Raw genomic sequence first — 27,389 nt, 5'->3', positions numbered from 1 at the left:
GATGTGAAAATTCAAGACCCAGATTTCTTTCATCTGGACTATCATGTTTTGCTCAAAATGTTGATTTTTCCTTCTAACAAGAGCTAGACTTGAGCCACTTATTTTACTAATAAAATTATATATGTGTATATGTATCCTTTTCTAAATGGTTCTCATGAGGAATTTTGAAAACACCTTTCATGCATTAAACAAATGCTAATAATAACAAAACTTTGCAATATTCATATACAAAGAACAGTACCATTGTTATAATAATACTGAACATATTATCTTACTATATTCATCTTCAGTGTCTACAACGGCCATTCAGAACCGTTTTCCTAGCTATAAAGATTTATAAGAAGTCCACTTTTTAATATGAATTCCAGAAATGTCTACAATGACTAAAAAAATTCCATTGGCAATCTGAGAGTATTTTTTTTTTGTGAGGGGGCTCATAGGTACTCATTTTGCATACGTAGTAGAAATTCCTAGAACATAAAAAATTGATGTTACAGGTCCATGAAGGCCTAAATTTAATACGAACAAGCATATTTAAAGTTTGGAAAAACTGCAAACATAAGCCTGGTGGGACTACTGGGTGTAAGGCAAGAGGAGATGACCTTTGAAGTTCAATCTATGGAGTGCCAGTGGAAATTTAAAACAGTGCAGCCACTGTGGAAAACAGTCTGACAGCTCCTCAAAAGGTTAAACAGAGTTAGCACATGACCCACTAATTCCACTTCTAGGTATATACCTAAGAGAACCGAAAACTTACGTTCACATAAAAACTTGTTAACAAATGTTCATGAGAGCCAAAGAGTGGAAACAACCCAGATGTCCATCAATTGATGAATGGATAAACGAAATGTGGTATATCCATACAATGGAATATTACTCAACCATAAAAAGGAATTAAGTACTGTTACATGCTACAACATGAATGAACCTTGAATACATTAAGTGAGAGGAGCCAGATACAAAAGGCCACATATTATATGATTCCATTTATATGAAATGTTCAGAATAGGTAAATCCATAGAGACAGAAAGTAGATTAGTGGTTGCCAGGGGATGGAGGAAGGGGAAACTGGGACTAAGCTAACAGATATGAGGTTTCTTTTGGGGGTGATGAAAATGTTCTGGAATCAGACAGTGGTGATAGTTGCACAAAATAGTGAATATACTAAAAACCAGTGAATTATACATTTTAAAATGGTGAATTTTAAGTTATAGGAATTATATCTCAATAAAATTCAATTAAGTATAAAAATTTCCATAATTATAAGGAAACAAAGATTATTTCAGTTATCTATTATGGTCTCAAATACTGAGAACTAAATTGGGAATGTTAAGAGAAAGGCTTTGGAATACTTCTGAGAACCAATAAATTTCTAAGGAACCATCTCTTCATGTTCATGGTGTGCTCACATATTTCTCTAAGGAAATTAGTGATGGGCGTGCTATAACAATCTGCTGAGGCAAAAAGCCTTGGTCACATCTTTCCATTCATGTCTAGTGCCCTAGGGAAGTGACTCTCCTGAGTGTCTATCTTTATGATGGTTACCTAAAGTGGCTGCCCACGTCCAGTGAAGGCTTTTGTTTAGTGATCATGGTCAAGTTGAGCTTATTTAAATACCATTTCCCAGAACTTACATGCTACTCCTGGAACGACGGGAATACTCAAAGCTTTTAGGGGGAATAAACTATTGCATGGTCTCTGTCTAGGAAGTGGGCCAGAGTTCACTGAAAACAGACAGTTCAGATAAATAAAATGAAAGCAGACATTTTTGGAGATGATCTTGAAAGCTTTCCATTAGAGAACATCAAGGGCATAAAACTAGGAATAGCATGTATCCATGTTAGACTACAAGTCACTTTCTACCCTCCATTCTTTCTAAGTAGCACAAAGTAAGTAAGTATTTACCTACTTACTCCTTCATTAGATAACCAAATCATTCCCATGGAACACAGTACACACCTCTCCCTGGCTATCCACAAAGAGACTCTGGACTCCCATGCTAAAATTAACCATAGATCATCACAATACATAAGCAGTGGGCTTTTTACAAAGGTTCCACATTAAACTTGGGTGAAAAAGTTACATTTTAAATACAAGAAGTTATTGTATTTCTGGCCTGTGTGCTGCACATAGAACTCAGGCCAGTCAGTTTGCTTCTCTATAGCCTTCTATATGGCTTCTCTTTGGCTGCCAGCCTTGGTCTGGACCCTTCCCTAGATTTCTCAGCTTTAGGTCAACATCTGCATAGTCCCCACTCGTGTTACAGGCTCAAGTATAATGACAGAGGTCAAAGAACACTGAGAAGACTAAGGGCAAAGGGAAGAGGGAAAGGAGGATAAGGACCGAGCTGAGGCGGGTGTCCTACAGCTATAAAATCTCAAAATACCAGTCAAAATATTCTCAGAGAAACTTCCCTGAAAACCATGACCATGATAAAAAGTGATCCTTCAGTTTCTGTTTTCCTATACAGAAGGGTACATAAGGGTAGATGAAAATTATGAGGAATATAAAAACAAATATATGATATACTATGAGGAGGCATCAGAAAACACACTTTAATGTAATTTATTGTGCTTTCTAATTTGATTTATAAACACATCAAAATATATAAATACAGTAAAAGCTTTACACAGTAGAGCATACAGGTACTAAAATATTTACAGCAGACTATATATATTCATATACATTTTTATGAAAAATCATGCATCAAGACTGTGGAAAGAGCCTAATATCTTTATTAGAGCATATTTATGTGAGAAAATCAGATTTGATTTTGTATTATTTCAACATATAGTATGTAATCATAAAGTATGATAAGGTTCAACACAAACAAAAAATTACTAGAGCCAGGAGTTTAAGCAATAACGCCAACTACCAGGTTACTTTATTGCATTTCTAATCCGTTACTAAAAGCAAAAACAAACAAAAACAGTGTTATCACTATTATAGACGTCCTTCTATGTGTAAGTTCTTGAGAACTTACCTTTGTTAATTATAACATTTATTAAATAAAAATGAGAGGAGTAAAGGAACATTAATTCCTTCACTGTTAAATAAATGTATACTGGGACTTCCCTGGTGGCGCAGTGGTTAAGAATCTGCCTGCCAATGCAGGGGACATGGGTTCCAGCCCTGGTCCAGGAAGACCCCACATGCTGCAGAGCAACTAAGCCCGTGCGCCACAACTACTGAGCTTGAGCTCTAGAGCCCACGCGCCACAACTACTGAAGCCTGTGAGCCACAACTACTGAAGGCTGTGCACCTAGAGCCTGTGCTCCACAACAAGAGAAGCCACTGCAATGAGAAGCCCGCGCACCGCAATGAAGAGGAGCCCCTGCTTGCTGCAACTAGAGAAAGCCCGTGTGCAGCAAGGAAGACCCAACGCAGCTTAAAAAAAAAAAAAATGTATACTGCTTAAGCTTTGAAAGGTCTTTCAGTGTGCTCTTGGTAACTATTTAGGGTCTGAATGCATAGTATAAATATCAATAAATGTTGCAGTGGCCATCCAAGTCCTATGGAATTAGTGAGAAATCTAAATGAAGTGTGAATGGGTCATATTGTATTTTTATATATAGATGCATTGAGTGTGGAAAGATCAAGTGAACCAATTTGATTTGATGAATTTCTTTCTGAGATTATATGGGTATAAAATTCCCATCAGTATACACTGATAAATTACACATTGTGGTTCAAATTTTTAAAATGTTAATACATCTGTGAAAGTGCAAGGGAAGTTACTAGGAAAAGATGATTTGCTACAGAGACACCTTATCTACTTTTAAGAATACAGATGTGAAAATTCAAGACCCAGATTTCTTTCATCTGGACTATCATGTTTTGCTCAAAATGTTGATTTTTCCTTCTAACAAGAGCTAGACTTGAGCCACTTATTTTACTAATAAAATTATATATGTGTATATGTATCCTTTTCTAAATGGTTCTCATGAGGAATTTTGAAAACACCTTTCATGCATTAAACAAATGCTAATAATAACAAAACTTTGCAATATTCATATACAAAGAACAGTACCATTGTTATAATAATACTGAACATATTATCTTACTATATTCATCTTCAGTGTCTACAACGGCCATTCAGAACCGTTTTCCTAGCTATAAAGATTTATAAGAAGTCCACTTTTTAATATGAATTCCAGAAATGTCTACAATGACTAAAAAAATTCCATTGGCAATCTGAGAGTAGATACAACAAAGATTTTCTGAATCATAGGATAATTATTAAAAAAAAAGGTAATCCCATGTATGCCTACATTCAATCTTAGTGGCGATAAATCAAAAAGCTGAATGAGGGGTTACTGTTCTACAAATACATGTGAGTGTTTACCTCCTTTCTCTTCATATGCACATACCTCTTTGAGTGTCTAAAGTTTCCATATTTTTCACTGGGTTTAAGGTTCTTTATCTAATGCTGGCCCTCATGCCTACTTTTTCTTTCCCCAGTAACAAAATATCTTCCCTAAAAAGTAACTGTGAACTCTAAGTGGGAGGAAAGAGGGGTGCAAATATAAAGTATAATTATACTTTACAGAAGCCAATGGGATTAGCTTTAACATAATGGATATGTATTTTAATTTTATCCCCATCTCATATAGTAACATTTATTCTAAAAGGTTGAAAAAAAGGACAGGCTGAGAAGGAAAGGGTCTATCAGTTGAGTCACAGATTCCCTGGGGGGAAGAAATATGAAAAGCTAAAGGGGATTTCTGAGAAATGAGGAAATAAGAAATAAAATAATATGGGGACAGGAGACAGAAGTCTTAGGATCAGATGACCAAACAGTAAGGAGATTCAGCTAGGTAAGATAAAGAATGTTCAAAGAGGGCTTATTGCAAAAGTTACAGAAAATTATGAGAAAACAAGATTTGAAAGGCAAAACCCAAGAGGTACCAGCTAACTTGGTGTCTATAGTGACCAAAGATTTTAAAAGAAGCCAAAAGGGCCCTAACTGGAAAGGTTTTTAGTTGTCAAGGGATCAAAAGGACCAAAGACTAGGAGAAGGATGGGTAGATCTAACTGTAGGGCTTAGGGAAATAATGAAAGAGAAGGATTCAAGGTGAATGACAAAAGGAAACAGTGTTGACTGCTACAACCTTAAGACTGACTGCACAATGTGAAATATGCAATACGTCTAAGATGTGTGCAGTTTCGTTTCTTGAATTCAATTAAGTTACTAGTTTTATGGCTCACTGACCCTTGAAATACCTACACTACATCCAAAGTTAGGCAAGTCAAATAAAAGGACTAGCAAAGTTTTCAGTATTTTGGGCCACGTGGGTGCCTCTATTAAAATCAAATACTAGAGGTATACTTTTATATGGACTAAACTTAGGAAATTTTGATGGTAGACTTTTAAATTTCATTTTCCATACTTTTTTCTGTTGTTGTTCCTTGCTATACATTTTGGAGAAGGTGAGGCAATAGTAGTCTGATACAAAAAGAAGTAGGACCTAACGTGTCCTCAGTAAGCAGCTGCTCATTAAGATAATACTTCCAGTTACTGGCTTAGAAAGCAAGATTCTGAGATTACTGCTGAGCCTGGGTCTCTGACTTGTCAACCAAAAAAGCTACTTCCCCTTTAGTATAATGAACTACAGAAGTACAGTTAAACAGTTATCTACGAGGGTTTATTAGCAGGCATAGGATATGGTGGGTGAGCAGAGATACTGATATTTTTTTTGCCAGTGACCAAAATATTTACAAATTTCATAAACTGGAAAGAACTTTCTAAAAAATTAAGACCTGTTTCACAAATTACCAATTCAACTGGAACACTGAATAGCAGAAATGACAAAAGATTTGTTCTTATGGTTCATAAAAAATTTATGTCAGGGCATTCAAGTAAAGTTATTTTCTGTGTTCTGATTTAACGAATCATGTGAGCTGTATCTCGTTGGGTGACACGGATGCTGGCTCACTGAAGCCTACTCTAATGCCTCCCAGCACAGCCTTCTGTGGGACAGTGAGGCCAGAATAACATGTCAGACTGAAGTAACATCAAAGAAAGAAAAGTAGGGCTGGAGATGCTATGAGGTTGGCTCATAACACTTCTTGACCTGTGAGTGTCCAGTAAGTATTCAATGTCCTGTGGGCTTCAATGACCTAACAAGTACCAAGTAGCAACAGTAATGCAGTAATGAATGGTCTTCAAAAGAAGACTTTTGCAATTCAAGCTGAAAAACACTACACTTACTAGATGGTTTTAACTCTATTGAAAGCCTTAGACACCACTAGTGATTTCTTAAAAGGTGGATGAGTATTAAATGTTTTATATATGCTTGTGTAGTATCTACTTTAGTTCCTTTAAATCTGTTTGATTTTAAAGATGTACATTAATTTGGAAAACAAAACTTTTCTGATGATATCACTGATAAAAATGCTGATGAAAAATGAAATAGCATTAGCTATATTGGTAAAAATACAGATGTAAAATAATGAGGCCATTCAACATTAATAAAATGTACTGTTAAAAAAGAAATTAAGGGGGCTTCCCTGGTGGCGCAATGGTTGAGAGTCCGCCTGCCGATGCAGGGGACATGGGTTCGTGCCCCGGTCCGGGAAGATCCCACAGGTCGCGGAGCAGCTGGGCCCGTGAGCCATGGCCGCTGAGCCTGCGCGTCCGGAGCCTGTGCTCCGCAACGGGAGAGGCCACAACAGTGAGAGGCCCACGTACAGCAAAAAAACAAAAAAAAACAACAACAAGAAATTAAGGGACTAGCCTGTATATATCATATCCCACATGGAGATGTTCTTCCCTTTCAAATGATTACAAATAATATTTGAGAAGAAAAATGCCCTTAGAAGAAAAGACAGTAAAAAATATAAAGAGAATGATTACAACTTATCAAAATATACCATATCACTTTACATGAAAGTTATTTTATCATATAGAAAAGGAAAATAGGCACAAAATAGAGGTACAATATTTTCCAAGAAAGTTTAGAAAATCAATGAATAACTTTGTTTTCCCCTAATCAAAATTCTTCATATTTAGTATTTAGAGTTAAAAATATGAGAGTACTTACAATGACAGCAACACCAAAGCAATTAAGGTCCACTCTGCAGGTTTATGTATAATATTTCTGTTTGTTAATCTGAAAGACAGTAAGATAAAATTTACCCAAAGATTGTTAAATACATAACCCTTCTATTTTTAGATATAATCAGATTTATGATATCATGAAAGAGCACTATTTTTAAATTCTTGTTATATTTGATAGAACAGAGTTAATAGTATAATAATGTGGCTTGATATTCAGTATCTAATAATGGCCATCTCAAAAGGAAGTGTTCTAGCCCCACTTTTATATATTTATAACAATACTACTATTAGACAAGATGGTGATATAAGAACAATATGGGAAACTGAATTGTATGGTTTATTAAAATACATACACAAACACATATACCTCCCTGTAACCATATCCTCTGTTTTTCCCTAATCAAATGTTTTATTAAAGCTGACAAGGTAAGCAATTTCTGATTTTAATTTTAATTCACCTTTTGTACCTTTCTACCTTGTGCTAGGTTGGCAGCAGGCAATTAAGGGATGTAATAATCCATAATTTACAGAAATGAGAGTTGACTTAATAAATTATAATACTAGGTCTTTATTCAAGAAAACTTAAGTTTTAAAAAATCAGAAGTAAATTCTATCACTTAGCAGTTGATGACAATAAAATACATTGTAGTCATCTTATTTCTCAGAAAGCATTTTAAAAATATCATTTATAAATCAATAAAAAAACAGCCAGCAACATCTGATAAAGGACTGTTATCCAAAATATCAAAGAAATCTTAAAACTTAATAGGAAAACAAACTGCCCAATTAAAAATTGGGTCCAAGACTTCAACAGACACCTCACTAGAGAAGATATACAGATGGCAAATAAGCATATGAAAAGATGCTCCACATCATATGTCATCAGGGAGATGGAAATTAAAACAATGAGATATACCACACTATTAGAATGGCCAATATCCTGACCATCAACAAAACCAAATGCTGGCAAGGATGCGAAGTAAGAGGAACACTCATTCATTGCTGGTGGGAAAAAAAAAATGGCACAGCAATTTCGGATGACACTCTGGTATTTCTCACAAAACTAAACATAGTCCTATCATATAATCCAGCAATCATACTCCTTGGTATTTATTTACCCAAAGGAGTCGAAAACTTATGCCCACACAAAAACCTGCACATGAATGTTTATAGCAGCTCTACTAATATAACTGTCAAAAACTGGGAAGCAACCAAGATACTCTTCAGTAGGTAAATGGATAAACTGTGGTACATCCAGACACTAGAATATTATTCAGCCCTAAAAAGAAATGAGCTAGTGGGACTTCCTTGGTGGTCTAGCAGTTAAGAATCTGCCTTCCGATGCAGGGGACGCGGGTTTGATCCCTGGTTGGGGAACTAAGATCCCAAATGTTGTGGGGCAACTAAGCCCACGTGCCGCAACTACTGAGCCTGCGCGCCACAACTAGAGAGAAGCCCATGTGCTGCAACGAAAGGTCCCGCATGCCGTGACAAAGATCCTGAGTGCTGAAACTAAGACTCGATGCAGCCAAATAAATAACACCATAAAAAAAAAAGGGCTATCAAGCCATGAAAACACATAGAAGTATTTTAAATGCATATTATTTAAGTGAAATTTAAATGCATATTTTTTAAGCGAAAGAAGCCAGTCTGAAAAGGCTACAAACTGTATGATTCCAAGTATATGACATTATGGAAAAGGTAAAATTATGGAGCTAGTAAAAAGATCAGGGACTTCCCTAGTGGTCCAGTGGTTAAGATTCTCAGCTCCCAGAGCAGGGGGCCTGGGTTCGATCCCTGGTCAAGGAACTAGAACTGGCATGCCGCAACTAAGAGCCCTCATGCCTCAACTAAAAGATCCCGCATGCTGCAACTAAAGATCCCGCATGCGGCAATGAAGATCCTGCACGTGGCAACTAAGACCCGGCGCAGCCAAATAGCTAGCTAGCTAGCTAGCTAAATAAATAAATAAATATTTAAAGAGATCAGTGGTTGCCAGGAGTTGTGGGGTGAGGGAGGATAGATGAATAGGTGGAGTGCAGAGGATTTTTAGGTCAGTGAAAATACTCTGTTACTATAATAATGGATAGATGTCATTATACATTTGTCCAAACCCACAGAATGCACAACACCAAGAGTTAATGATGTCATTAACATAGGTGCATCAATTATAGCAAATGTATGACTCTGGTGCGGGATGGTTTTACCAGGGAAGGCTACGTGTGTGGGGGAAGGGGGCATAAGGAAAATCTCTGTACCTTTCTCCCAATTTTGCTATGAACCTAAAACTGATTTTAAATAAAGTCTATGGAAAAAAAAACAGCCAATAAATAAATTAGCAAAGGACATGAGCAGGCAATTTACAGAGGAGGAAAGCTGAATGGCCAGTAAACATTTGAAAAGGAGCTCAATCTCACTATTAATCTGGGAAATATAAAATTTCACTCCATTACATTGGCAAAAATAGAAGATTAACAATACCAAGGGTTGGTGAGGACACGAAGAAATATTGCTTTTTTTCCTTTTTTTTTGTGGTACTCGGGCCTCTCACTGCCGCGGCCTCTCCCGTTGCAGAGCACAGGCTCCAGATGCGCAGGCTCAGCGGCCATGGCTCACGGGCCCAGCCGCTCAGTGGCATGTGGGATCCTCCCGGACTGGGGCACGAACCTGTGTCCCCTGCATCGGCAGGCGGACTCTCAACCACTGAGCCACCAGGGAAGCCCAGAAATACTACTTTTAACACACTGTTGATGTGAGTAATCAAACCATTCAGCAATATCTAATAATACTGAAAATGCATATGAATAACTTCTAAATATAAACCTTAAACTCTCTCACTATGCATAAGGAAATGTATATGAAGATGTTTGATGTGACACTGCTTATAACAGAAAATATAATAAATCGTGGCATTTTTATAGAAGACTAAACAGCTGTTAAAAAGAATGAACTTACACATTTTGCTCATCATAATTTGAATGAAAGCAAGTATGGTATGACATTATTTATAAAAATCAAGAACAGACAATATTCATATTTATGGACACAAATATGTGTACTAAAAGTATAAAAACAAAGACTGGAAAGATATACACGAAATTCACAGTACTGGTTGCTTCTGGGAGGAAAGGAGAATGGATTGGGGAAGAGGACAAAGAGGACTTCATGTTTTAGGTCTTTTGCATTGGTGATTCCATCTGCCTGAATGATAAGTTTTCTTACGTCACCTTTGCAGTAGGGTCTACCTGGGCCACACTATTAGTAAGTGCAACTCCCTCCACCTCCCAGCCCCAAACTCTTGACTTTCCTTATCCTGCTATATATTTTTCTTTATCCTCGTACCACTTACCACCTTCTAACATACGGTTATTGTTTATTTTCTGTTTTGCCTGGGCTGAGGGCAGGAATCTTTGTGTTCTTCACATATTTATTCCAAGTGCCCAGAATAAGAGTCAGAAGAAATTCAATTAATTTTTTCTGAATGAATGAATTAACTTATAACATTTTATTTATTTTATTGAAAAAGGTATGTCTTAATAGATTTGATTAATTCTGAGTGGAGATGTGTATCTTTGTTACATTACTCTGAATATTTTCCATAGTTAAAATGTCTACAAATGTTTCCATAGTTAAAAGTCTATATGATATAAAAAGCAAGTACAGTATAGTGGTTAAAGAGTCTGACAGATATGGGTTCAATATTCAGATCTGTCATTAGTCGTGTTTTACGTTGGACACATTCAATGGCTGTAAAACTTTTTTTTTTTTTAATTTAGTAAAATGGGGACAATAGTACTACCTACCTCACAGGGTTCTTGTGAGGATTAAACGTACAAACGACGTCCATGTTGCCAAATCCAATGGACATTTCTCAGTTCCCACCTTAATATACCAGGAGCATTTGACACAGTTGATCAATCCCTTCTCCTTGGTACACTTTCTACACTTGGTTTCCCCTCGCCTGATTCCCCTCCCCTCTCACTGGCACTCCTTCTGAGATTTTGGATCACCCCTTCTGAGATTTTGGATCACCCCAGGGCCTCTGCCCTTGTGTCTCTGCCCTCCTCTATATGTGCTCATTCCCTTGGTGATGTCATCCAATCTCATAGTATTAAATATTAGATAACTATGTGCTCACAACTCTTAAATTTATTATCTCTAGCCTGTACCTCTTCCTTGAATTACAGACTTCTATATCTAGTGATCTACCTTCATTTCCACTTGAATGTCTAATAGGCATCTCAAAACTTCAGTATAGCCAAAATTGATTTCCTTATCTTCCCCCGCAAACTGGGTCCTCTTGCAGGTATCTCCATCTCAGTAAATGGCTACCCAATCCTTCTAGAATCCAGTTGCTCAAGCCAAAAATTTTGTGGGTAACCTCGACTCTCTTCATATCCCATGTCAAATCAGTCATCAAATCCTGATGGTTCTATTTTCAAAATAAAATCATCGCTTTTTATTACCTCCACTACTTTCACCTTGGTCAACATAATTTCTTGCCTAGATTATGGAAACAATATCCTAAACAACATCTAAACGGTCTTCCTGCCTCTGACCATCTACTATACTTCTCAAATCAGCAGACAGAGTGATACTGCTAAAAATATATGTCAGATCACATCCTTCCCCTATTCAGAATCCACAAACTGCTTTCCATCTCACTCAGAGTAAAAGTCAAAGAATGACCATGGCTCCAAGGACTATATAACTATACTATAGCCATTCCCTGCCCTTTACTTCTCTGACCATATCTCTTTGTACCTTTGCCTCTGCTCATTTCTCCAGCCTCACCAGCATCCTTAATATTCTGTGAACATACCAGGCCTGCTTCTGCTTCAGGGCATTTGCACCTGTTGTTCCCTGTCTGATATATTTTCATAGATAGCAACATGGCTTGTTCCCTCACCAACTGTTAGGTCTTTATACAGATGGCACCTTCTCAATGAGGTCTTCCCTGACCAGCCTATTTAAAAATCACAACTTCCTCCTTAGTACCATTCCTTTTTCCCTGCTTCTGGAGAGAAAAGGAGGAGAATGAACTGGGAAAGGGAAAAAGGTATATCACCACATAATAACACACATATTGTCTTTAAAATTTTACATATCCTCTCCATTAGAATAGTTAATGAGAGAAGGAATTTAATTTTGTTCACTGTTTTATCTGTAGCAACTAAAACAGAATCTATCACATAACCAAAAAAGGCCAAAGAAGGGTAAGCATGTAAGAAAAAAAAATGTCAAAAACAGTTAAATAGAATTTCCTTTTCTATTGTATTCAAATCTCCCAAAGCCAAGACAAATTTAAGATTTCATGAATTTATTTACTTGTTCAGAAAAAAATCTAGTGAGTGCCTGCTCTATGCTACCATTTCAGGCATTGGGGAAAACACAAGGTCCCTGCTTTCACTTCAAAGTACTCTGCTTTCACTTCAAAGTACTTTAAGTGGCAGAACAGCAACATTTTTACCTGCTATCATATTTCCCCTTTTGCTGAGCCAAAATAATTTCAAGCACAGATGCTAAATTATCATACTTAACTATTTTCTGAGTGATAATTCAAAAATTAAAACAGTAATATTTGATAGAAAACATTTTAAAAGCAGTTCCAAAATATAATTGGAAATTCAATACAGATTTAGGAAACATACACTGAGTCATCACTGATGAAATTTAAAAAGGACTTGTGTGTCAAAATACAACTTTAATTCAAATCATATTTAGAAAAATATCTTGCTTCAACAATGACAACAGTGAATCATTACCAAGCAGCTTCTGATGGAACCACTATGACAGGTAAATCAATGTAACATTCCAGATAAATGACTAAGATGCAATTCAGTGGAAAGCACAGCTCTATTCACTGGGGAAAGATTCTTCAAAGAGCTGAAAAAGCTGCTTCATGTTTACTTCTAACAGGCTCTCAACTCTGGCTGAATATTAGGATCACCTGGGGGGCTTCTGAAAAACACTAATGTCTGAGCCCAACCCCAGCCAAATGAAACTCAATCTCTAGGGGTGGAGCCAGGCATCTGCAGTTGTTAAAAGCTCCCCCAGGTAATTCTGATGCACAACTGGCTTAAGAATCACTGTTCTACAAGTTCCTATTATTGGTTATCATTTCAAAGAGAAAGATATGGTTATTTATGTCAACTCTCCCACCATCAGTATTGATTGAAAAGATCTCCCAACACTAGTCACTGTCATCAATACGGCGTTTTCCCAGAGACTTCACCTAGAAGACCTAGCCTATGGTCACATACCTGTTAAAATTGTCCTGCCAGAATGTGAAGACCCCAAAACGCATTATCTTACCAGAGGTATTTCTGTATTATAAGTAACAGACATTTTGCTAAAAGGCAGCAAAGTCAATGTAAGTAATTTTTATTAAAGCTATAGACTTTGACTTGCAGGTACTAAAGAGTAAATATTTTCAAAAATAACTTAACAACAACATTTTTATATATAGCATCCCCTACACCAAAACAAAGAAGAATTTTTTGGCTTATTTCTGCAGAAATTGTTGAATTTCAAACATATATAAAGATAGAACATAAAATCAACTCCCATACAGTCATCACAACTTTAACAATTATCAACTCCTGGTCAATCATGTTTCATCTATACAACCTCATATTCAACATCACCCTAACCTGGATAATTATGAAGCAAATCCCACACATCATATTGTTTCATCTAGGCTTTATTTTAATTTAGTGTAAATAATGCAGAAAGTAACTTGAAAAAACTTAAATAAGAATGACAGAAAAAGGTGATAAAATAACAGTTTATAAATATAAAAGGAAAGTGATATTTGAGTCTTCTCATTTCTGCAGTCTGTTGGCTACCTCTTACTAAACTAAAGAACACTGTGCCTCTTGTCTTGGCTAGCTTATGTGTCACAGAAAGCACAGGTAATAGAATCCTCTCAAGTAGAGTTCTTACTTGGGGTCTAGAGTGGTGATAAATGAAGTTACTTTAAAAAAAACCTTTAATACTAATAATTACTGAGACAACCAATAGATTCCTTTAAAAAATTTTTTCAGGGGCTTCCCTGGTGGCGCAGTGGTTAAGAATCCACCTGCCAATGCAGGGGACACGGGTTCGAGCCCTGGTCTGGGAAGATCCCGCATGCCACGGAGCTACTAAGCCCGTGTGCCATAACTACTGAGCCTGTGCTCTAGAGCCCGTGAGCCACAACTACTGAGCCCATGCGCCTACAGCCCGTGCTCCGCAACAAGAGAAGCCACCACAATGAGAAGCCTGCACGCCGCAATAAAGTGTAGCCCCCGCTTGCCATAACTAGAGAAAGCCTGCACCCAGCAATGAAGACCCAATGCAGCCAAAGATAAATAAATAAATTTATAAAAAAATTTTTTTCAGCTTTACTGAGGTATAACTGACACATAGTAATTATATATTTAAGGTACACAAGTTGATGTTTTGATATATGTATACGATGTGAAATGACCACCACAATCAAGTTAAATAACATTTCCATCACATAGAATTACCATTTTCTTCCTTCCTTCCTTCCTTCCTCCCTCCCTCCCTCTCTGTCTCTCTTTCTATCTTTCTTTCTTTCTTTTTGGTGAGGCCACTTAAGATCTATCCTCTCAACTTAGATTTGGGGTCTAAACCTAACTACTAGTTGTGTGATTTGAGATTACTTAATCTCTCATCTCTCATCTGTAAAATGAGGACAATACCACTATTTTTTGGAAATTAAACGTGTAAAGTGCCAAGCACAGTCCGGCAGATAGTAAGTACTATATTGAATACACGTATTGACATGGACTAAACATTATTACCAGGGCTGCTTCAAAAGACCAAAATAACAAATAGCCTGGACAGTGAGTGGTTTCCAACCTGAAATACCTAAATTTCTAGGGCACATAAAGTAATAATGTGGCAATCTTGCAGTTGTAGCCAAACATTTTTTTCCAATGGGTTTCCAGTAAGTTCTGAGAACCTCAGAATAGTTAAAAAAAAAGAAAGAAAGAAAACATACAATTAGGTAGAAAAACAGCTTTAGAAAATATAGGCAGAGTAAGTTGAATCACTTGTTCATTTACCCCACTATTCTAAATGAGTGGGGTAAAAAATGAAGTACAAAATTCATATTTGTAGTTCAAGATCAAAGGCTTTATTCTAATATTTCATCTAATGTGTCTTTTGTGACTTTACCAGTTTGCTCAGAATGGTGATTAAATAAACACTGTCTGCAAGAAATTGAGTAACAAGTCTTTTAAAAATCAATGAAACAGAGTAGCACCTGGTCTTCATCTTCCCTCAGCTAACCTTTCTTTATATGATATTTACTTCCTAATAAATCCACACTGTACATATCTATTCAAACTTTATCATGAATGTAGACAGTTGAAAAACACTTTTGTTTTCTTTTGGATGCATGGTTTTGTGACAGGTATACGACCTAGGCCTAAAAAAACAAGTGTCTCTCTCTTCCTAACTAAATAGAAATGCAAAGAAGTTCAGCTTTCATCTTGGTGTTTGGCCCAAACCCTCCTTTTAGCAAAGCATTTAGTCAGTCTTCCAAAGGCCTAGGCCAATTTGAGCATCATTTCTGGCATTCAATTATCTTGTAATTGCATAGTTACCATGACATCCAATGAGTGTAACAATGTCAGTAATTAGCACAATCATGTCATTCAGATTTATTGTTATTCCCTGAATATTCACTTTCAAATATAAACATTCTAGATGAAATGGAGTGAAAATGTTCTTATGTGCTTGTTTTATCAGTCAATATAAGAGTAAAATGCTGTAGTAATTAATGTTGCTTAGGAAAACTTAATTTTATGCATAAAAGAATTAGTAAAAATTTTCAGTTATTTAGCAAAATAGATTGACAGTTAATACAAATATGTCATACATTAAATAGATAACTTCCTCAAGAACATTATATCTTGGAAAAAATGTTTATAAAAATTCAAATAATGTAAGACAAAATAATAGAGATTAGATGTATCATAATTCAGTCTTTGCAGAACTGTATAATGTACTACCATTCATAACATTAAAGAAAATAACATTTAAGACCTGTATTTAAATTTCAGTTATTTACTTCCATTTAAGTCATAAATTTTTCAAGAAAACATCCTATCAGGGAATTCTTCACACCTTGTGATGATGAATTAAAAACAATGTTACCTCATAATACCATGGGATGGAAAAATACCTAAACTATGTAAATAAAGGATGGGCAATAATTCAAATATAATCTCTAATCAAAATAATTTTTAAGATGTTAAGACAAGCCTGTTAGAGAAAATTAGGGTACCCCAAACACATTTTGTTTAGTAAAACTTCACAGTAAACAACTCTACAAGAATGTCTTAATATAGTCTTAGGTCTATGAAGGCTGAAGATTCAAACATAAAGTGTTACAAACAATCCTTTTCAGTAGCTGAAGATGAAGAATTTTTGAGACATGCCTAAACTTTGAATCCTAGCTCCTTGAATCCTAGCTCCTCAAATAAATTAAAATAATAATTTATTTGAAAACATTTTCCTGAATTACTTTGCGGCACACAAAAAGGTTGGTGATGTTTTCAAATGTGCTGGTTGAAAGTGTATATCTATTTGGTATTACCTATGTACAATACAGGGACTGCAAGAGAAATCTAATTGCTGACAGTGCCAAGAAACTGTTCCTGTATTATAATTGTAAACTTTAAAAATCTTACTACTACTGTTGGCAATAAACTATAATAATAATTGATTTTTTGGATGAAATGATTCTTTTACCCTAGAAGTTCATCCTATGTTGGTGCTATCTGGCTTTAGCCACAGACAAATATTAATTTAACTTTGGGTCACTGGCATTGGGCCAAAATGCGTATTTGGTACACCTCTACTAATAACGTATTTAGAGGCCTATCTCTATGCTTCTTAGTAGAGAACCTCGTCTTAGCCTGTTGAATATTTTTACCTTGATAGTTGCAGAAAAATCCCAACTGCTCCACTTGGTAATTGATATTCTCTATTCTTCCTGTCCTTGTCTGATCACTTTAAGTCTGTTCCACACTACTCAAAGCTAAATTATCCACAGTTTTGCACTGCTCTCTGTGCTCACCTTGTCTTCTCACAGGAGTTCTTCCTCAAGGGTGGGCATTAGTCTTCTTCTGTATTGTCCATAGTGCTGGTCATCTGATATTTATTTACTAATTCACTAAAATCCAAGATGTCACTGACTAACCACCTTTGTGTCTCAGATATTCTCCTTCTTAATTTTAGCATAAATAAACTATCCCAAACTAAACATATCAAGGTTTGAGCAAATAAGGGGTTGCATTTAACAAAAGATATAAGCTGGAGGGGGAGGGACAAATTGGGAGATTGGGATTGACATATACACACTACTACATATAAAACAGATAACTAATAAGGACCTTCCTACTGTACAGCACAGGGATGGGAAAAGAACCTAAAAAAGAGTGGATATATGTATACATATAACTGATTCACTTTGCTGTACACTTGAAACTAACACTGTAAATCAACTACAATAAAAATTAAACAAACAAAAACAAAAGAAAACAAAAGATATAAGTAATGTTTAGTGGAAGAGAAAATAAAACAGTATTTAGATTTAAGACAATGAAGGTAACTCATTTACTTCCTTCATGCCTTAGTCTACTATGGATTCTGCAAGGCAATTACATAAAGTCAAAATAACTGAGAAGGAAAATCCTAATATTAACACTAACCTGAAAGTTCGGACAAGATTTTTAAGTTGTGTGTAAACATCTCCTAATGTAATCTGAAGAGGCCCCATAAGTCCAGGCAATCTGAAAATAAAAAATTACATTTCCTTTAAAATATAATTATATAGATACATTTCTGGGGGTCTTGCCTAAGTCTGGATTTTCCATAGGGAAACATTGAAGTGGAGACAATTAAGCAAGGTTGTAACTGGTAAGAAGTCATAAAGAAATATTTCAAAATAACTCCACACTCTTATTTTGTAGCCTATGCTACAGAATGAGGCACTGAAATGCAAAAATATCATTTTGGCTGCCATCTATATTCTTGTCTCTAGTATTTCTTAACTTTTTATTTTCAAATATTAAATAAATGGAAAGAACACAGGCCAGAAGAACTGCCCTCCAAATGGTCCAATATGGGAGTGTGGCATATTTCTTATTACACCCTTATGGTAAGAGTAAACATTAGTACATTTCTAGAGAGCAATTTGACAATATATACTAATATTTTAAATGTGGACACTCTTTGACCCAATAGTTTTACTATGAAAAAATTTATCCTAAAGAAATAATCAAACATAAAAAAGATGGTTATTGGAGAAATATTTTTAGTAGTGAAAAAATGGTAACAAATGTCCATCAATAGGTGGTTAAATAAATTATGATATAACCAAATAATAAAATCTTTAAAATAATAATATAAATCTATATTTTTTAATGTGGAAAGATATTCATGATAAATGTTAAGTGAAAAATGCATATGTAGTATTATTCCATTTTCATAAAAACATACATGTTATAATGCAATTGCATATCACACATAGTATATATCAAACATATGTCATTCTCTCTAGGTTTAGACTATACCAGAGGGAACCAAAGGGAATGAATATACACACACCAGCTATACCACATATATGTCAGGGATAAACATCAAAATATTAATAGTTACTGTTGAGTGGTGGGATTACAGGTGATTTTTGCTTCCTTATTTATATCACTTTCTACAGCCTAAATCTTCTGGAATAAGCATGTATTACTTTTTAAAAAAACTTATTTTAAAACACGTTTCAAAATAGAGACAGTAACAATAACCCCATATTTTTATTCCCAGATTCAATCTCCCTATATTTTGTTACATTTGCTTCATTTTTCCTTTTTTTTTTGCAGTATCTTAAAGTAAATCCCTGACATCATGTCATTTGACCCCTAAATTATTCCTCATTTATCTCTAAATACAAGTGCATTTTCATATATAATAATAAAACCATCACACCTAACCAAATTAACAATTCCTTAATATCATCTAATACTCAGTGCATATTTCATGTTCTTTGATTCTCTAAAAGTTTTTTGTACAGTTGGTGCTACTTTTACAATGAGAAAAAACTCAACTGCTTTCGTAAACAACCAACCAAAAAAATCCCTATGTCACTATAATTATTTTGTTTTCAGTGTTCTTTGTGCTTCTTCTTAAATTATCCCACCACTTCTCAAATTTAGTTCCTGCCCTAATATCGATAACTTCGTCTTCTAGCAGGGTTCCTTTTGGTATCTTCTGTTGTAGCCCAAACCCATAAGGAACAGAATTCGTTCAATGACATGCCTATGTGGTCTTAAATTTAAAACTGGGTACTTTCATTAGATAAAAAGTCTAGAAAACTATTTTCACATAAATCCCTACCTACTAAATTACATGCTAGTATAGTTAATCTATCCCAACTTTCAAAACCTTTGTAACTAAAATCAAGGACTGATATCTTCTTATCCTATGAATCAGACAGATGGTGACTTACACTGTTGTCTAAACTAATATTTAACAGAAACAAATGTACAAGTATGAAGAGCAGGTAAAAGACAAAACAGATTTATTATATATGAAGAGTCTAACACATAACAGGCATTCAATAAATATTAATTTAAACACTTATTTAACATGTAAAATTTAGAGAACTAAGCTGTTCAAAGTACTATGGCTTCTAGAAAATAGGCTTTTCTTATTTTTGAACTACTACAAAATTAAGACTTCTGCACGTGCACAGCACCTTAAATACTGACTGAAAACACCTTTCTGTCTTTTCTGCTGAAGAAAAAAAATGCTGACACAAATGCCGTCACACCTCTGAAAAAAAGATTTTCAAGCTCCTTTTGAAAGAGAAACCAAGACTGCAATTTTCAAATGTCATTTATGACTGGGCTAATTACAAGAACAACAACTTCCACTACAGGAAGCTTAAAACTAAATTGCAAAATTCAAGTTGTTGAGTGTGAAACGGTTCTATGAATATGTATATAGAATAAGTCAATAAACCGTTAAACCTTTATAAAATCTTATTTACACGTGAAACTGATGTGACACATTTACCACAAATCAGTATTTAAATGGGTCTAGCTCTGATATTTTTTTCCTGACTTCACTGGATTATTAAGTGGGAGTGAGGCAGTTTGATTTTCTACTCCCATAATATCAACCTTCCTCTTTATTATGTGTCTCTATGTCTTCTACACAAAACAATTTCAATATTCTTTGGTAGGACATCTTAAAAATCTAAATTTCTCAGGTGACAAAATCCACGTAAACTTTACACATTATTCTTCTGTTCAAAATTCAAGGATTACACCAATAAGTTATGAACCCACACATACCAAATTAATTTAAATATTATAAACATGGAATGATAATTACATACTTACATTTTACTCAATTTTTCAAGTACGATGCGTTTTCTAATCTGGTTCTGAGAACTTGAATCTATCAGTGGAAAGGTGGGATCATGCTGAATCACATTTTCAAACAAAGCAAAATAAAATCATAAATTTACATTCTTTCTTTGATAAGAACAACAAGCATTAAAACACAAAAAGTTTATACCTGTGGTATGGTAGAATAAAAATTAGACTTCAGAATTAGAATATTTAAATTTGAGTGTCAGCTCAGTCAGTAGGCTAGTATGAACTTGCTTGAGCCATCTGCCCTCTTTTGAGAGCATTTTCTCATCTGTATAATAGGGATACTAATACCTTCTTTATTAAATGAGAAAATGTATATAAAAAGACTTCGTAAAATGCTAAATACTATATAAATATAGGAGATTAAAGGACTAAAATTATCAAATGCTATAAATGTATTATGGGAAATTCCACTTCTAGAAACGGCAGACAAGATAATTCAAACCACTTCTTCTGCTGAAAAACTGAAAAAACTGGGAAAAAACCCACGATTGTTTGAAAGCATCAGAGAGCTAATAAGGTAGTAAAGAATTATGGTCTGAGATTCTGGAGAAAGTAATTCCAGAGAAGGCACTGACTAATTCCAGAAGAGGCAATTTAGATAATGAGAACCTGAGCATCAGAGTTCAGGGCATGCCAAGAAGGAAGAGGTACTGTCAACCTACCCCAAACTTGAGACCAGGACTTAGAAGGACCATACTCCAGGAGTAAGAATGAAGAGGAAATGGACTGGCTCTTGCAGGGACTGAAGCCCAACTTCAAATCATCTTAATCACTGATTGGATTAAAGTGATTTGGTGGGACTTCCCTGGTGATTTGGTGGGACTTCCCTGGTGATTCAGTGGGTAAGACTCTGCACTCCCAATGAAGGGGGCCTGGGTTCAAAACCTAGTCAGGGAACTAGACCAGCAAATCATCTGCCAGAAGCAAACACAAATCTGTTCTAGAGGAAGATAACATCAGCCTGGGTTTCAAGCTATCTCTAATTTTTATTATGCAATGTTTGCCACATAATAAAACAATAAGAAAACAAGACAATATGATCAAAATCTGAAACATTAGCTCATAGAAATCAACCCCTAGGAAATCCATGTAATGAAGTTATCAACCTTATTTAGAATAACTATGCTGAATATATTCAAAGAAAAATAACAAGATGGAAAATTTTAGCAGAGAACTGGAAGCTATATAAAAAAACCAAACAAAACTCCTAGTAACTGAAAAAACAGAGTATTTAAAAGAACTCAATGGATAGATTTAATAACATAGTAGAAAAGACTGAAGAGAGAATACTGATTTGGAAGATATCCAGAATGAAGCACAGACACACACCCCTCTCCTCCCACCCCCCGGCTTGGGGTAATGCAAAGCACAAGAGAATATAAAAAACAGAAGATACAGTGAAAAAGACTAACATATCTGCAATTGGAGTACCAGGTAGAGAGGAAAGGGAGAATGGGACAGAAGCAATACCTGAAGAGATAATAACTGAGAATATTCCAAAACTGATAAAAGAAATCAAGTCACAGATTTAAGTATACAATAGCCAAAAGAATAAATACAAATATAATCACACACAAAGCATTCTAAAATTGACGGTAACCAAAGACAAAAAAAAAAAAATCTTAAAAGTAGCTAAAGGAAGAAACAGTATTTTCAAATAAGAGAAATAAATGGAAGCCAAAAAACAATGAATATGTATTTTCAATGGGCTGCAAGAAAATAACTACTAATTTAGAATTAATTTAGAATTCAGTGTCCAGGAAAACATCTTTCAAAAGTGAAAGTAAAATAAAGAATGTCCTGACAAAACTGAGAAGATTCATCATTAGCAAACTGACACTAATGGAAAAAAAGGATATTCTTCAGGCCCAAGGCAAACGATCCCAGATGAAGGAATGGAGATGCAGGAAGGAATGAAGAACAGTAAAAGAGTAATTAATTGGATAAATCCAACTTAATACCGACTATAAACAATCTTGTAGGATTTAAAAATACAGAGACAATAAAAGTACACAACAACAGAGCACGTTAAGTCAAGATGGGGTAAATGGAATTAAAGTTTCTAAGGTACTAATTGTCCAGGAAGCAATAAAAGTATTAACTTATATTAGATTTTAATAAGACACAGATTCAGTTTTTAATCTTTAGGGAAACCAATTAATGATCAGTAAAAGAATGTATAAAAACTAGCTAACAGAGGGCAAAAAATGGAATAATGATATCTGATCCAAAGAAAGCAAGAAAGGAGAGAAGAACACAGAACAGGTGGGACATGCAGAAAGCAACAAGTGAGATGCTAGATTTAAACCCAAATATATCAATTGTGACACTAAATGTAAATGGACTAAATTCTCTACGTAACGGACAAAGATTATCAACCTAGATTTTTTTAAAAAAAAGATAGTCCTTGAAAATACTAATAAAAGAATGAGAGTGTCAGGAAAGTAGATCTTGTAAAGCCAAAAATAAATAAATAAAATCAATGGAAAGCAAAGTCACTCCATATGCTAAGAGGTTAGATTTACCAGGAAGACATAATAATCTCACATTTGCACCCAAGATCATTGTCTCAAAATATTAAAAGTAAAATTCACAAAACTGAAAGGAAAAATAATCAATTTATAATTATGCTGAGAGATTTTGACCCACCTTGCCCATCTCTCTCAGTAACTTAAGGAATGAGCAAACAAACAAACAAAACAAAAAAGAAAGAAGGAAAAAAAGAAAAGAAGAAAAGAAAAAGAAAAATCAACAGTACTTTAATGTGCACACATTTCCCCAGAGAGAAACAATGAAATCTGACTGAAACTCCCCACCGTAAACAAAAATCAATTCCAGATGAATTACAGATCTAAATGTTAAAGGAAAAACAAAGCTTCTAGAAGATGAAATAACCTGGGCTAAGTAAAGATTTCTTAAAGAAGTCACTAAAGGGAACCATTAGTAAACTGGACTCAAGACACCATTAATAAGAGTGAAAAGGCAAGTCTCAGAGTGGAAGATATTTGCAATACACAAAAATGGACTTGAATCCTGAATAAATAAAGAGTTCCTGATATTCCAGTAGATAAATGGAAAAAAAGACTTGAACAGGCACTTCACAAAAGAGACTATCCAAATGGTTCATAAGCAGATGAAACAGTACTCAACTCATTAATCATCAGAGAAATGTATTATAACCTAAAATCAGTACCATCGGAATAGTGAAAAGTAACAATATCAAGTATTGGTGAGAATGTGGAGTCATGTAAACTCTCATACAGTGATAGTAGAATATAAAATGTTTGAACCATTTTGGAAAACTGTTTGGCATTATCTAGTAGAGTTGCATATATGCATACACTCTGACCCAGAAATTCTAGTCCTAGGTACATACCCATCAGAAATGTATACACATTAAAAGAGACATACACAAGAAAAGTTCATAACAGCATAGCTCATAATAGCCCCAAACTGGAAACAGCCTAAATGCTTATTAACATTAATTGTGGTATATTTATATAATGGAATACTATGCAGCAATGAAAGAATGAACTACAACTATGTGCAACGCAAATGACTCATGAACATAATGCTGCACAAAATAAACTGGATACCAAAGAACATATACTGAGTGAATCCATTTACATTCAGTTCAAAATTAATCTATGCTATTATAGTCATTAATTTGGGAAAGAGGTAATGATTTGGAGGAGACATAGTGGGGCTTCTGGTTTACTCAAATTTCTTGGCCTGCGTAGTGATTACATTGGTGTGTTCACTTGTGATAATGCAATGAGCTGTACACTTACTATTTGTGTTACACTTCAATGAAAAAGTTTTTTTTTCTAATATATATTAAAAAAATTTTTTTAACATCTTTATTGGAATATAATTGCTTTACAATGTTGTGTTAGTTTCTGCAATGAAAAAGTTTCAGCAACAGAGAAGCAGTCAAATTTCAGGGATTACTTTTTCCTTCTTAAGGCTTATTAGCATAAAAACAATAAAACAAGTGCTATAGTAAAGTTATGCAGCTTAATGACAGAGAACAATGTTTCTCCAGGCTTCATATAAAGTTATGGATGCTGTCTAATAATCCAGTTGAAGTGATTTCAAATATAGTGTTGGGCTAGGTAACATTCTGTAGAAATATAAGAAATTTCTAAAGTTTTACTGTATTTCCACTTTCACACCCTTTTTAAATCTCCAAATGTGTTCTTAAATTTAGAGCCATATTTACTCAGGAAACAAACTCCTATGGTAAAAACAAGGTTATCACCTATTCCTCTTCATGCCAAATGACTTCCTTTCCCAAACTACACATCAACCAAAAATGGGTAATGGAAATACGACAGAACCTCATGAAATCTCAGCAGCATAACATCAGTTTCTACATATAACTATTTACATATAACTGAGTACCAATTATATGTCAGGCACTGGGATAAATGCTTTATATGTATTATCTTTAAAACTCATAAAAGTTGAGTAAGGGAAGCCATTTATAATCCCATTTACAGATAAGTAATCAGACTCAAGAGACTAAGTTTTCATACAGCTAGTAAATGACAGAGCAGATAATCAAATCTACGTTACCTGAACGTGCTCTTTCCATTTTCTCCTATGTCCACTATTTCCCCAATAAGTCTCCTTTACTAAATAATTTTCATTCATAATATTTTAAGTGAGCATGTTTGCCAAATATCATCCAAATATTTTACTATTCAATTAGTAAGTCTACTCCACTGCATATAGTCCCATTGGAAATAAAACACAAAGATACACACTCTCTGTAGAAATCTGAAAGCATACATACCAACGAAGAAAAAACAAGTCTTTTCAGAGAGTCTAGATATTATATGAAGAATTAGGTTTTTTTTTTTTTTTTTTTTTAAGAATTAGGTTTTAAAGAAAACTTTGTCCCACAATTGTAGGCTATTTCTACATTAGAGAAAAATGTTAAATATTGATGAAAATTTCCTGGGGCAAACTTTAACTTATTTGGAAAATAATAATGTCAATACTGGAGATGGCATTTTAAACCAAAGGACTGAAAGACTAAAGAAAATTCTGAAAATTAAAAAAAATTATTCCTTCAGTACTTTTCTTCCTGCTCCAAGATTTACTATGGTGAGTGTTCCACATGTTAGCAGTATGGAAAAATCATTATCATTAAGACATACCTCTTCCGAGTCTTGTGATTTGGTGGTTTCTTCATTCAAAACATATCGTCCTCTATAAAACTCCCTGATCCTTAGATTTAATGTTTCAGTTTCTTTTTTCAAGTTCTCATAACTTGGCAGTGGTTTAATGGCTGTATCTGAGGCTCTAAATGGTAAAGACTCATCCAAGCTGTTCTGAGATTCCTGCAAGGCAGGGGAATGACTGTCTGGGTCACAGTTCACATCATCTTCATCAAGTTCTTCTTCCTTAACCAGAGGGGCTGAAGAGGGTTTCAGACATACGGAAGCATAATTCTGGCCATACAAAAACCTCAAAGTTTCTTCTGTCTTCCACTCAATCAAAGTCTCCTTCAGGGCTTTAAGTAAGTTTGCCTTTGCAACTTCAGGGCACACCTGCACTGAACTAGAAGCTGACCTAGAAACTTGGTTCAATTTGGCAAATTTCCTCTTAAAATGCTCAGCACTTTTCTTACTTATGCCTACAAGAGTTATTTTTGAACTACTGTATTTATTTTCAGAAATTTTTGAAGCTTCTAATTTTTCTTGCAGAGACCTATTTGAAGAAATCTGAGTATATACATTCTGTAAAGGAAGTTCACAAGCAGCAGCTTTCTCCTCACTGTCTAATCTGCAATTGCCTAACTGCTCAGTGACATCTATTACTGTCTGTTCTTTGCTTTCATGTTTGGAGTTAACCTTTTGACCAGCTTTCTTTTTCATTATGCTTTTTTTGTGCAGCTGTGGCCTTATACCCGTTGCACTTGGTCTGTTTCCTTGTAGAATGGAGGAAACAAAGTCTTGCTCGTTATCACTGCTACTATCACTGTGAGTGCCAGAAGAACTAGATTCATCATGCTTCTCAAAATGGCCAGGACTGTCAACATCTGATGTTTTAATGGCCTTACTGCATAACTGTATTTCTTCTCCAGAATGACCACTGTTGAGGGAAAGAAACAAAACAACTGTAACAGAAAAGCAACATGTTCCACAGTATTTATACTTTGTAACTTTCAAGGTAGAAACTTTTATTCCCTGGGCAAGGCCTTATTTATAGGCTTATATTTACCTAGGCCTATATACACACACACATACACATTTCAGAAGAAAGTTATAATTCTATAATTTCTCTACATCTTATTTATTTGATATAAGTCTCTTTCCATCTTCTTCCCTTGTATTTTCTCTCCAATTATTTTAAAAGTGTTGTAAGAGTATAGCAAAAAACAAAACAAAACAAAAACCAAACCACATACACACAAAAACAAAAACCCCACAAACCAACATTTGATAATTCCATCCTACTGAATTATTTTGATTTTTGCTTTCTCCATTTCTGTAACTGCTTTATATATCTTTTTTAAAAAAAGGATTCTTTTGAAAACTTCATTATTGGTTTCTCAAAAAAAATGAGAGGAACTGTTTAGATTTTGAAACAAAAATAAAAAGAGACATTTAAGCATTTTCCAATTCTGGCTGATAGTTATGCAGAAAATTCCACTGAATGAAAAATTCAAGAAAGTCATAGCAGAAAATAAAGTTGGCAAATCAACATTTATCAATGAAAGATACTTATACTTGAAAATCCCAGAGTTAAATCACAATGATAATAATAAGACAACAGTTTTCCCTTTGCCTATGTTCCTTTAATTTTCAGATTAGGTTTATAAAGGATTAAGAAATATGAAAGAGCAGAGACAAAGAGAG

At 34.7% G+C, this 27,389-nt stretch overlaps 1 protein-coding gene across 3 annotated transcripts in view; it reads right to left on the bottom strand.

The window, feature by feature from the left end:
* The window catches only part of RPAP2 (RNA polymerase II associated protein 2), an 85,580-nt gene that overhangs the window by 30,213 nt on the left and 27,978 nt on the right, over positions 1–27,389 (bottom strand). For all 3 annotated transcript variants that reach the window (XM_024743573.1, XM_024743572.1, XM_024743574.1), the window contains 4 exons: positions 25,686–26,622; positions 20,482–20,564; positions 17,791–17,871; positions 7,044–7,112 (listed from right to left, as the gene is read on the bottom strand). In XM_024743573.1, coding sequence (XP_024599341.1) covers positions 7,044–7,112; positions 17,791–17,871; positions 20,482–20,564; positions 25,686–26,622 — 1,170 coding nt within the window. The remainder of the gene's footprint in view (positions 1–7,043; positions 7,113–17,790; positions 17,872–20,481; positions 20,565–25,685; positions 26,623–27,389) is intronic.

The sequence above is a fragment of the Neophocaena asiaeorientalis genome, unplaced genomic scaffold, assembly GCF_003031525.2.
Source record: "Neophocaena asiaeorientalis asiaeorientalis breed wild unplaced genomic scaffold, Neophocaena_asiaeorientalis_V1.1 scaffold317, whole genome shotgun sequence".
Taxonomy (NCBI): domain Eukaryota; kingdom Metazoa; phylum Chordata; class Mammalia; order Artiodactyla; family Phocoenidae; genus Neophocaena; species Neophocaena asiaeorientalis.
This window is presented reverse-complemented; position numbering and strand designations above follow the sequence as displayed.